The sequence below is a fragment of the Lycium ferocissimum genome, chromosome 3 (assembly GCF_029784015.1).
Source record: "Lycium ferocissimum isolate CSIRO_LF1 chromosome 3, AGI_CSIRO_Lferr_CH_V1, whole genome shotgun sequence".
NCBI lineage: Eukaryota > Viridiplantae > Streptophyta > Magnoliopsida > Solanales > Solanaceae > Lycium > Lycium ferocissimum.
Window position 1 is genome coordinate 20,018,189 of NC_081344.1, and position 13,742 is coordinate 20,031,930.

General features: G+C 30.8%; 1 protein-coding gene across 1 annotated transcript; it reads right to left on the reverse strand.

The window, feature by feature from the left end:
- Positions 1 to 275: 275 nt before the first annotated feature.
- Positions 276 to 8,054, reverse strand: LOC132049994 (uncharacterized). Its single transcript, XM_059440991.1, has 4 exons — positions 7,739 to 8,054; positions 1,317 to 1,757; positions 1,023 to 1,087; positions 276 to 918 (listed from the first exon to the last, which is right to left on the reverse strand). The coding sequence occupies exons 1-3, from the start codon at positions 7,913 to 7,915 to the stop codon at positions 1,040 to 1,042; spliced, it is 666 nt and encodes a 221-aa protein (XP_059296974.1). The 5' UTR covers positions 7,916 to 8,054; the 3' UTR covers positions 276 to 918; positions 1,023 to 1,039.
- Between the last annotated feature and the right edge of the window lie 5,688 nt (positions 8,055 to 13,742).

Below are 13,742 nucleotides of genomic sequence, written 5' to 3' on the forward strand. Positions count from 1 at the left end.
ATTTGCAAATCAACATTTACTTATAATTTGATCCTTATTTCTTATATAGAGTGAATAAGACCACGTAAAAATAATATGACAAAAGAAGACTCTGTGCAGGTATCAAAGACCACGTTATTTGATCCTTTTATTTCTCTTATGGAATTTGGTGTACCTGGTGAAGACTCTGTGCAAGTACAATTTTTTCAAGGGCAGCTGATTTTAGGTAGGCCACGAAAGAAAAAGAGGACTTCTAAACCTTCGGAAAATATTTGATTGAAGTTTTAAAAAAGTACTTGAAAATTACCTGCCTGTATTTCTTTGTTTTGCATTAACATAAATGTCTAGCTTGTACATTTCTTGCTGCTTTTCACAAGTAGGATATTGTCAAAGATGGCCTCAGTAATCTTCAACTAACACATCAGAAAATCGGGATCAGAGAATGGACAGGAGGGAAGCGGAATTGCTCACACGTAGTGTGCCAGACTTTCAGCCATACCACTATACTGTGAGCCCCGATTATTTTACACCTAGACTGAGGAAAGACGGAGTAGATGCCAAAACTGAAGGCCATGTAATTCATTTCCCAATGGCTTCACCCTGCTAGATTTGTGGCTATCACAAATTGAGGATTTAAAGGGATGAAGTAGAAGAAATAGTCACCTCAGCTGCTCAACCGCTATCCAGCAGATCAGAGCAAAGCATTCCAGCTCAAGTGCTCAGACCTATCTCATACAAAGCAACATGTTTACCATCCATATCCAACTGAAACCGAAGTATCATATTCAGAAACGCGGACCAGCTAAATTGAAAACTCATCCAACTTCTACACTATAACTTGTAGCATGCTGGCTTTGTACACATAACCATGAATTACTTGGACCGTCATACATTGGAATACGTCTGGTTATTACTTGAGTGGGACTAGTATTCAACTCCCTGTGAGGAAAGTGATACATAGTGATGGACACCTGTGACAGAGTTAGTTTTGGCATCCATTCAAGTTTAGCTGAAAAAGAAAAAGATCAAGTATAAAATCATACTTGTTTTCAACCAATAGTCATGGAAGACAGAGATTAGGATCTTCTTCATCTGAGTCAAACTCTACCTGGCAACAAGTCAAAAGGTGCAACCCAGATTAGTTTTATATGGACCTTATCATACCTTCGCTCAACTTAAAAACATTTACTTTGATCGATATAATTGATAAAACAGCAATCAATGTGATAAACCCCTTGTCATAGTTTAGCAGTACAAGAAAAAATTGTTGCTTCGCTATAAGAAACAATAAGAGAAAATTTTCAGCACTGGTTCAGTGCTTCAAATAGAAAACTCACATTTTCATCCCTAAACCACCTCCCATGGCCATCACGCTTCCAGCCAGCAGAGGTGAACTTAAGCTCCCTCTCTCGAAGCTCCCGGTTGTATGCTTGAGGCATGATAGTTTGATTTGTTGCGACTCCTACATGAACACATTGACTATGTCTTTTATTAGCTAGACCACTTGTAGTATCACCCTTGTTACATTTGATCTCATCCACTTCAGAAGCAGTACTTCGTGCCAAATTTTGATGAAGTATGTCAGAAGCAGCTTTCCTTGTGCGCTCGATCAATGGTTTGCTTGCTGATTTACGTAACTGGCTGGATGTCAAGGTGCTCGAGGTGGCAGTACCACATTCTGACAAGGCTATTCTTTTGTTTATTTCATCTTGCCTCCCTAATTCTCTTTCTCTAAGCCTTGACTCTGCTGCCCGATGGCATGAACCTTTCACATGTACCTGCAGATGTTTTTCTGATAATCAGGGAATTATCACAGAAGAGAGGACGCATCCCCAAGTTCAGTATTATAACGTGAGAAGTTTTTTTTTTTGTTTTTTTTTTTTGATAAAGTTATAACATGAGAAATGTCTTAATACATCTATCAATGCAAATATAGAGACATATTGATCCACATTTTGAAAAACTGTAAACATGGATACACTGTCTGTATAGTTTGTCTATCAATTAAACACAGAATTTCATTAATCGAAGACATCGGTCCAAGGAAGTAGATGTCCTTCATCGACCGAGTCACTTTTCTTTCTTTCCTCGCAGCAGGAAGCACCTCAGAAGCGTGTGTGGCATGATTAAGATAATCATGCTCTACCTACCTTCCACAGCTCACTTGGACCTATTAACAACATTTTGTCCGAAGAAGTAGAGCTCTTTCTGATAATTAGGGAATTATCACTGACGAAGATGGTAGGAGAACAAGCATCTCTAAAGCTGAAGTACTATAACGTAAGAATTTTCCTAATACATCTATGAATGCATACATAGACATACATGTTGCATTCACGCATTGCAAAATTGTAATATGCATGCACATTATGTCTGTATGGTTTGTCCGCCAATTAATCACAAAACTTCACCAATTAAAAATTATCTGTCTGACACCACCATCAACAACCCCCGCCCCAAAAGGAAGCGTATGTGTTTTTTGTAGGACACAAATATGCTATTTTAACCTTCCTTCCCCCCTAACTCTTTCAAAACCAATCCAAGCTATTTCTACCCACATGTAACCATCCTTATAACCTTACAAATCAAATTACAACTATATTTCTCATATTCGAATGACAATATTCTCATTCTGCCAAAATGCCAAGAGAGGTTTTATGGAGATGTTTAGAGGCTACAGGTGTACCTGTAGTGTACATTAGGGCGATCAAGGACATGTATGAGGGAGCCAAGACCAGGGTAAGGACAGTAGGAGGAGACTCGAAGCACTTTCCAGTAGAGATGGGGTTGCACCAGGGATCAGCTCTTAGCCCATTTTTATTTGCCTTAGTAATGGATTGTTTGACGCGGCAAATTCAAGGTGAGGTGTCATGGTGTATGTTATTCGCGGATGATATAGTCTTGATTGACAAGACACGCAACGGAGTGAACGCTAAGCTGGAGGTTTGGAGACAAACTCCGGAGTGTAAAGGGTTCAAGTTGAGTAGGACCAGCCAGTACATGGAGTGCGAGTTCGGTGACATGACACATGAGCACTGGCGTGAAAGTGACGCTTGGTACCGGTGCCGTCAAAAGAAAAGAAGTTTCAAATATCTTAGGTCTATTATACAAGGAAATGAGGATATTGATGATGATGTCTCGTCGTATTGGTGCGGGGTGGATGAAATGGAGGCTCGCTTCGAGTCTTTGTGTGATAAGAAGGTGCCACCAAAACTTAAAGGCGTTGTTCTACAAAGTGGTTGTGAGACAGACTTTATTGTACGGGATAGAGTGTTGGGCAGTCAAGAGCTCTCACGTCCAAAAGATGAAAGTAGCGGAAATGATAATGTTGCGATGGATGTGTGGGCACACCAGACGAGATAGGATTAGGAATGAAGATATCCGGGATAAGATAGGAGTGGCATCAGTGGAGGACAAGATGAGGGAAGCGAGGTTGAGATGGTTTGGGCATGTGAGGAGAAGAGACACGGAAGCTCCAGTGCGGAGGTGTGAGAGGTTAGCTATGGATGGTTTCAGAAGAGGTAGGGGTAGGCCGAAGAAGTATTGGGGAGAGGTGCTTAGACAGGACATGGCGCAGTTTCAGCTTACCGAGGACATGACCTTAGATAGAAGGGTATGGAGGACTCAGATTAGGGTAGAAGGCTAGTAGGTAGTCGCAGTTTTTGATCTATAGTCTATTGTCCTTTGATTCTTGTTACTATATGTTGTTTGTTGTACTTCGATTATCTTATTTATCTATGGTAGCCCTTTGCACCTTTTTTCAGACTGCTCTATCATGACTTATTCGCTTTTTTTAGTTTCGTTTTCATTTTGCTTTGAACTGCTTGTGCTTATCTGACCTTTTCTCGTCGTGTTTTCTCTTGAGCCGAGGGTCTTTTGGAAACAGCCTCCATATCTTCCGAGATAGGGATAAGGTTTGCGTACACTTTACCCTCCTCAGACCCCCACATTGTGGGATTTCACAGGGTATGTTGTTGTTGTTGTAATATTCTCATTCTGCCATTGTTGACAAGCAGATGATGTACTTAGTATTCGTTAGTGCACTTTAGAGACTTAAATTTTAACAAAATTATTCTGGGTCATTACAATTTGGTACAAGTCCCTAGTCTCTTTTGGTACGCAAGGCGTTATCTCTATGTGTTGTTGGCACACTTTAAAGTCTTAAAACCTTCCAAAAAAAAATTCTGGGCTTTACAACAACATGAATAACTTATAATAAAGTGACAAAACTATTCTTTTAATAGTTAAAGATTTTTTTTTTTTTTATTATTTTTTTTTTGCCATAAAAGTTTCTTAAAGAGAAAACTTTCTAAATCATACTTGACTTTATAGACAACTCAAATTTAACACTCACAATATTTGGCTACCACCATTTGGAAAGTAAGCGCAGCCCGGTGCACAAAGCATCCCGCGTTAGCAGGGTCCAAGGAAGCGCCGCACCTTAAGAGGTATGATGTAGACAGCCTACCCTAATGCAAGCAAGTGGCTGCTTCCACGACTCAAATCCGTGATCTATAAGTCACACGGAGACAATCTTACCGTTGGAATGTAGTTGACAAATTTTAAATTTATTTCTAAAATACCTATATTTCAAGATTTAGAGTCTAGATCAATTCCTCCTTAGGTTAGTCTTAATTGATCTCATGAAGTTGAGCAATAATATCAATTTCTTACCATTTTCTTAAGATATACAAAATTTTCAGAACTCATTAATTTCCTAATACAATAACGTGCACTTTGATATTATGTTTGGTAAGCACATTATGAGATCAATCTATATAAAGGGATTTTCTCCTCTCGAGAGAAGCAAGTCAAATAGCAAACTAAAGAAAAAAATTCGGATCCTCTTCTGAAGCTAAACACAGAAAAAAATTTGTTTCTGAAAGAAAAACAGAACTAGAAAAACTTCTTTGTTCTTAATTACTCTAGTTTCTAATTAACCAATGAATTCTGCCAAAAAGAGTGCTTGTTCATAAACAGCGGGATTTCCAATATTAAAAAGCAAACAGATTATCTGTTGGCAACAACTAAAGTTGACCTGATAGTGTGAAATATATTTACATCGTCAGTGAATAGAAAGGGGGAAAAGAAAAAGAAATGAAAAAGAAATGACTGACTTTTCAAGTTCTTGTTTTGAACTAACACCCTTTTTTGGCAATCCATTGGTTAATTAGAAACTAGAGCAAATTAAGAATAAAGAAGTTTTTCTAGTTCTGTTTTTCTTTATGAAACCAAACTTTTTCTCTGTGTTTAGCTCCGGAAGACTATCAGAAATTAGCCTTCTCAGAATCAGTAGTCGAGGCGCGTCAAAATCTTAAGGTAAGAACATGAAGATCCCTTCGCAATTCATGATTTCTCGTCTTCATGATTTCATTTGGGATCTTTTATGTCTCTGGTTGAATATCAAGTTAAATTTTGTACTTTTCAGATATCAATTCTACAATTAAAAAGAGAAACTTCTGTATTTGATTTGAAAATACTGATTTGATGGATCAAAAATTGATCTTATATAAAATTGATCTTATATAAGAAGACAATTCAATCTTTGTCTTTCTTTATTAGTCCCTATTTTTTGTTCTCCTTAAAAAAACCAACATACTCCTTGAGTGTTATCTGAATTGCAGGAACTATAGAAAGCTCGAGGATTCAGACCAACCAAACATGGGAAAATTGGAAAACATTTCTGGAAAGTGTTTTCCTCCATACCAAACACACCCTACATCTTATTTTATTTTCTGTGCACTACTTACATCCTATGTTATGCCTTATAAAAAACTTACACCCTCTATTATACGTGATCATTTCTAATTTGTCCAATCTTGAAAGATCACAATATCCATTTTAACATCTGCAAGTTTATGGCATTCACCCTGTGAATATGTTCGGTGTTCAAGCAAACATTCACTCTCATACAACATTGTTGGTCTCGCAGTGATTTTACAAGATTTCTATTGGTGATTCTCGCCAGCCATTTCAATCTTTACATGAACCTGGTTCATGTTGAAGGCCTCCAATTATTCATCCTATAGAGACGGGATACAGGAAGAGTCAGCCCCCAAACTTTTAAAGCAAACTATGCTATTTCGTCAATAATAGACTTTAAAACTTGTCTTACTCTTTAGGGGCTTACTCTTGTACTTAAATTCAAACCAAAGCTGAATGACATGTTAAGAGGGACTTGAAGATAGGAGAACATATATGCCAAAAAAGTATGAAGTCAGAATAATCTGGTACACGGGTGATTTACGTTCCTAGTACTTCATCTCATATTTGGTTTCTAAATATTTTAAAGTTTGAACATCGTGATCAGGAATTTAAAGTTTAAAAATGATCATCGACATCAAACTAAAGTTGGTGCATCAAATTCCTAAGCTCAGGCGGTTAAGTTCCAACTGTTTTAAACGTTACTAAATGAACCTAATTCATTCCAATCTCATCTAAGGAGTTATCGTTGTTGTAATTGTTGAATATGTCCTAACCATTATTGCACTCATTGTGACAAACCACTGGGTGCAGAGATACTTCACCTACCACAATACTGGATCCAATATCAATTTCTTATTATTTTTTTTCATAACCGTTGTGTCCCGGGCCAGCTTGCGCGCACCTCAACTAATTCTAAGGGATATCTGCTACCTCCCACCAGCAATAGCGTTTTTGTCTGCGGTGGAATTTGAACTGAGACCTCATGGTTCCATCCCACTTCATTAACCACCTAAGGAGGTATCATTGTTGTTATTCATGTGGCACATTTCGAATTACAAAAGACAAACAGTTTGATTTTGACCGTGAGTTCGGGAATGAAATGTTTAAGTTTTTTCAAATAAAATTTACATATTTGAAAATTACGTAAAAAGTACTATAAATCACAATAATTGACAATTCAAAATATTTAAAAGATATATGAAAAAATTAAGACTTGCTTGAATCTCGAAATCCGAAAGGTGCCACATAAATTGCGACAGAGAGTATTATTTTTATCTTCACTAGAATTTGAACCTAAGGCCTCATAGTTCTCAGTCGAATTCAATAACCGCCACAGCCTTAGGTGCTCAATACTCCCTCCGTTTCATAATAATTAGTTGTTTTTAGCTTATGCACACCCCTTAAAAAAGTGTTAACTCTTAGAAAATTAGGAGTGATTTTACTAAATTACCTCCGATTAAATGCCTAGAAAAAGAAAAGCTACTTAATAATTTTTGGTTATGTAATTATGAGTATAAGGGTAATTTTGGAAGAATAAGATCAATTTCTTAAGCATCACTTATTTTGAAATAAAATGAAAAGCCTAAAACACCATTTATTTAGAAGCAGGGGAGTATAAATTTCTTATAATTAGAAGTTACGATAATCAAATATAACCAAAATCAAGATTAATAGCCTATTTGGTCAAGCTTATTTTTCCCCTAAAAGTGTTTATTTTAAAAAGAGTGAGGTGTTTGGCTAAGTTTTTGGGAAAAAATAAGCGCTTTTGGGAGTAACAGAAGCGATTTTTTAAAATTAAAAAATAAGCTTTTTTCAAAAGACTTTTTTTTAAAAAGTATTTTTTAAAAAATACACATAGAAGCAATTTTTAAAAGCTCGATCAAACATTAACTACTACTCAAAAATATTTTTAAATTAATTGACCAAATATAAACTGCTTTTAGCTAAAAGCACTTTTTTGAAAAGTACCTTTTTCTTTTTAAAATAAATTATTTTTAGAAGCTTGGCCAAAACAGGCTATAAAAGAGACCACCGGAGCAAAATAAGTACGTACAGAGAGCATGAGGGGAGTATCGAGGACCGGACGATGAGCGCAAACGAGGCAAGCGAATTTGCCGCTAGAGAGCTTCTTATAAACAGAGGAATGGATGTTATCAACCATCAATTCATCGAGTCTTCTCTTCCTATATTGTGCTTCTCTTGCCCAACTATCTCCTCCAAATACACTCATAGTTACTTTATTCGCCGGAATATGCTAAAACAGCGGAAAATGTGAACGGTGAATATTCGCCGCTGCCGGAATTGAATCGCCGGTAAGTAACGGATTTAAACTAGTAAAATGTGAGACCCAAAACACCGCTTTGTCTTTCTCTTATTTATATGTAATTATTTTGAGAAATATTTTTTATCAAAGAAGTATTTTTAGCGGAAATCAGATTGTATTTGACCAATTAATTTAAAAATTATTTTTAAATATAGTTTTTTCAAAAGTATTTTTAAAAAAGTGCGCAGAAGTAACTTTTTTGAACTTCTTAAAAATAATTTTCTTTATTAAAATGCGTTTATTTTTTGAAACGTCAAATCTAACTTTTTAAAATAAAGCTTACTTAAAAAAATAATCAATTTAGGAAAAAAATAAACTTGGTCAAACAGGCTAATCACTTACTGACCAAATACCTATTTATTGTCGAGAAATCATATTTAAAAAATATAATTAAGAAAAGGGCCTCAAAGGAGGGGGGAAAAGCAATCACATCTCAAGTTTACATTCCGCTAATTTTAATATTACAATCTTTTTTTCTTTTCATTAAATTTATTTTTAATTTTACTTTTTCAAGTTCACATTTATTGATTTCTTATATAAGTTGTTTGATGTTTAACCTAAAACATTTTTCATAGATTCTTTTATGAAATTTATGAAATATGTGTGATTAACAAAAATTTGTTCCATTTTATAAAAAAAGAATTAATGGTATTAGTATTCCACTGAAGTTTAGTTATTTTTCGAGAATTTGAAGAAGTTAGTCAAGCTAGATTAAAGATCTAATAATTTAATAAAGTAGTGTTTTTCTTGTTTGTAATAGAAAATTGCTTAAATATGACTATACACTCAGAAGATTGCTCACCGATCAAATATCTATTTTACCCTCTAAATTATCACTTTTATCATTTTTTACTTTTTATATTATAAGTTCTTTTCTCTTTTTAATCTATATTATGGACTTAACTATAGAAGAAATAAATTTTATTTATAAAGTGAAAAAGTAAAACATTTGTTTTCAAGCATATATAATGATGTAATAACAAAATAAATAAGCATAATTTTCAAGCACATAATGTATATTATAGAATGTATCTCTATTTAAATAACATTTTTGTATTACATGCATTGAATATATGTTTAAAAGCTTTTATTCTTTTTCATTTTCAATTATGTAAATAAATTTTTGAGTTTTTTTAATTATCAAAATGACTTATTCGCACAAATCATTTGAATCAATTTTTTAATCAGGTTCAATTATTTTATAATTCAAACATTATATATGTTTGGAAATTGTTTTTTACTCTTTTGCTAAATTTGCAGTGAGAAGCTGTTTATACCTTCCAACTGTACATCACAAGAAACGTTATTGTATCCAGTAACGAAACAGTCGCAAAAGTTTTTCAAATGAATGAATTGTAATATTACTTATATACTACTATATAGAAGCATGGGTCTCAACCCATGCTTTTTTGTCCTTTATTAAAAAAAAAAAAAGTGTAGTAGCAAAAAAATTGATGGTGTATTAAAAAAGCTTAAAAAATGGACCATATTAATAAAAACCAATATTAAAAAATTAAAAAAAAACAAAAAATATATAATATTAAAAAAAAAAAGAATATAATAAAGTTTTAAATCCGCCATCTCCAAACTATATGTATATATACGGGAAAAAAATAGTCTATTAATAATGTCTAATAAAAAAAAAAATATTAACAAAATCAAATCAAGCAATATATATAAAAAAAAAGTGAATCCCATATTAAAAAAAACAAAAATATATCAAATAAAAAAAAAAAATTTCCCTGATATTATATTAATCGTGTTTTGTATTATATATATACGTAAAAATAATATAATATGTCAAAAAAAAAATGTTTTATAATATTCTTCATTAAGGTGATAATGATGGACAAACTACAATGATATTATATTAATCGTGTTTTAAACATTTTATTTATATATATATATATATGATATATTTTAGAATAAGATAAAAAATTATTTTTATTTTTATTAACTATATAATAAATGTAAAGATTAAATATATGTAAATAATGCGGTGGGCCCCATATAAACAATCGACGTTTTCTTAGTTGACAAATAAAATGAGCCTTAAATATACCGGAAAATTAAAAAATAAAAAAAAAAAGATGTAAAATTAATTTAATAATGTAAATTATATAAATTTGATAAAAAATAATTATTTTACACTTTTAAATTAATCGAATTAAAATTAAAGGAAATGCATTAAATATTGTTATTGTTTTATATAAATAGTTTCTTCTTAAACAAGTCTTCTCCTTTTAAAAATATTAATAAAGTATGCGATTTTGTATTCGTAGAAGATTAAAAAAAAAGGGGGTGGGCAATGTTATATTAATCCTTTACTAAATATATATATATATATATATATATATATATATATATATATATATATATATATATATATATATATATATATACTGAGACCTATATACAGAAGGCAGAAAACATTATAAGCTCAAGTTATTGAGTAAGGGCAAATCTGGGGTAATCGTCATCAATGATCAATACACCATAACCACCTTTCAAGTGATGAAAAGAAAGTAAAAACAATAAAGCGATGAAAATTAATGGAATTAGGTTAGAGATGCAAAAGGAAAAAAATATCAGCATCAAAAAAAAAAAAAGCTTCATCATTTAAGGAATAACATACATGAAGTTTTATCACACACAATTATGTAACATAAGCATTACACAAACAAAACTAGTGTTATGGCCTTACAAGAGTATTACTACTATATAAGCCTCAACCCATGCTTCGTCGTCCGTTAAAAGTTTTAAAAAAAAAAAAAAAAATAGTGTGAATATTAAACACCAACCAATATTATTTTAGATAAAGCACAAGAAAAACCCATTGATCGTGTCAACTTATTAAAATTTAATGTTAGTCTATGTATATATATTATATATATTAAACACCAACCAATATTATTTTTATTATATGACACATTTCAAACCCAATATATTAAAAAAAAAAAAAATAATAAACACCAACCAAATATTAAAAAAAAAAAATGCATTAAAAAAAAAAAAAAAAAGTAAAAAAAGTGAAATAAAGGGTGGATCTAAGTATATATAAAAAAGTGAATTCCATATTAAAAAACAAACAATATCAAAAAAAAAAATACTAAATAAAAATAAAAATAAACTGTTATAAGTCGTGTTTTAAACTAGTGTATATATATATATATACCCTAATAATCATCTCCAAACAACACCAAGCAATAAAAAAAAAAAAAAAAAAGAAGAAACTATATAAAGCATATTTAGGCCCATCTTATTAACAAAATCAAGTAATGTCTTAAAAAAAAAGGGTGGGCCCCATATAAATAACACAAACAATAAAAAAAAAAAAAAAAAATAAAAAATAAAAAATGAACCCCATATTAACGAAAATCAAGTAATATAATGTTAAAAAAAAATATAATGTTAAAAGAAAAAAGACTTTGTATTCGTAGCAAACACTAATATAATAAAGTTTTAGATACGAAAGACAAACTACAATATTATATTAATCGTGTTTTGAACAATATATGTATATATATATATATATATATATATATATATATATATATATATATATATAAAGCATCTCCAAAATTATATAATGTCAAGCAATATAAAAAAAAAAAAAAGCACCCCATATTAAAAAAAAATAATGTTAAAAAAAAAAAACAATATTCGTAGTAAACATTAATATAATAAAGTTTTAGATAAAAGTACAAACTACAATATTATATTAATCGTATATATATATATATATATATATATATATATATATATAGTGCAAATTAATAATGTAAAAAAAAAAAAAATGCACCCCATATTAAAAAATTAAACAATATTCATGTAATTTCCAAAGTATCATTAAGTCAATAACGATGGATTCTATCACATGCGTATCAATCCATTAGTGGGAGCAAATGAAATTGCTTTTCTTCAAAAGGTTAAGTAGTCAAACTATACAAATTTTTTTATTTTTTTATATTAGCCTGAGATCTAATCTAGATATTAAACTGTTGTATTTGTTATTCCGTCATGTCATTTATTTGTTATGTTTACTAAAATAAATATGCTTAAAATATTTATATTTTAAAATAAGATAGAATTTAATTACTTTTTTATTTTTATTCTTACTCTAATAAATGTGAAAAGAGATTAATGTCGTAAAAAAAAAAAATATCAAATGGAGATCAAATAATGAATAAGGTAAATTAGTCAAATTATAATTCTAATCGACGTTTTCTTAAAAGACCATGCAAAAGACAACATGATAAGTAAAATGAGCTAAATTGAGAATATTTACCAAAAATTAAAAAATATTTCTTCGTTTAAATAGAAAATCAATTTCTACTTTGTTTCGTTTTAAACATGTAAAATTAATTTAATAATTTGAATTAGAATTATCCAAATCAAAATTTGATAAAAAATAATAAGTATTTTACACCTTTAAATTAATCGAATTAAAATTGAAAGTATCACCGATGCTTAAATATTCTTGCTATTATTTTATCTCAAAGAGAGAAAAATAGTTTCCTTTTAAACAAGTCTTCTCTTTTAAAAAATATTAATAAATTTGCCGATTTTGTATTCATAGCAAACATTAATATAATAAAGTTTTAGATACGGAGCACAAACTACAATGTTATATTAATCGTGTTTTGAACATATATATATATATATATATATATATATATATATATATATATATATATATATATATATATAATATAATCTAAAGTAACTGTTGTCCCATAATGTCTAAAGTCGCGCGCGCACGGGCATACGCGGTCTAGTTTAATTGAGAGATGGGGAGGCAAGATATAATTCACTGCTACTTTTGTTGCATATTTTTTTTTTACAACCTAGCAATCTAGTATAATCACTGTGTTGATAGGTTAGTAAAAGAGTTCTTAGCTCTGATTATGCATACATAATTATTTGATCATTTTTTTGCTGCGATACACACTGATGCAAAAAAAATAAGGAGGGCGAGGGAAATGAAGGGGAGAGATGAAGAAAGACCCATATGATGCATCACCAATTTGAGCAGTCAACAACCTAATTCAAATTTTTCAATCCTATACTTATTCATAGGATTATTGATTTTCCATCGCCATCAGCAAACTTCCTCTAAACAAAACACAGGAATTTTGATACTTTTGAACACTGTTTTGACTATTAAAGTTCACAATAAAAATCAAAATCAATGAAGCATACGTAAAATCCATAATAGAATCATTTAATAATAGAATCAACATTCAATCAGATTTAACAATAGAATTGATTTTTCCTATCAGATTAATGATCTCGAGAGAATGCTAATGAAATCTGTTAATGCAACATCGAATCGCCTTCTTACATAAGATAATAATATTTGATCCACAATTATCAAATGAAATACATAAGTTTTCTTCTTAATAGTAGAATCGATATATGAAAAGTACAAAAAATCACTTGATATTCAACAAGAGACGTACAAAATCCCAATCAAAAGCATGAAGACGAGAAATTATGCATAGCGAAAGAATTTTCATATTCTTATTTTAAAATTTTGACGTGCCTCAATTATTGATTCTAAGATTGAAAATTTCTGATTGTCTTTTGGAGCTACGCACAGAGAATTTTTTTTGTTTCAAAACTTATTTATTCATAAGTTGCAATAGTTTCTAATTAACAATGGGTTATGCAAAAAGGGTTTAGTTCAAAGAAAGAACTTATAAAGTGAGTTTTTTTTTTCATTTCCTTTTCT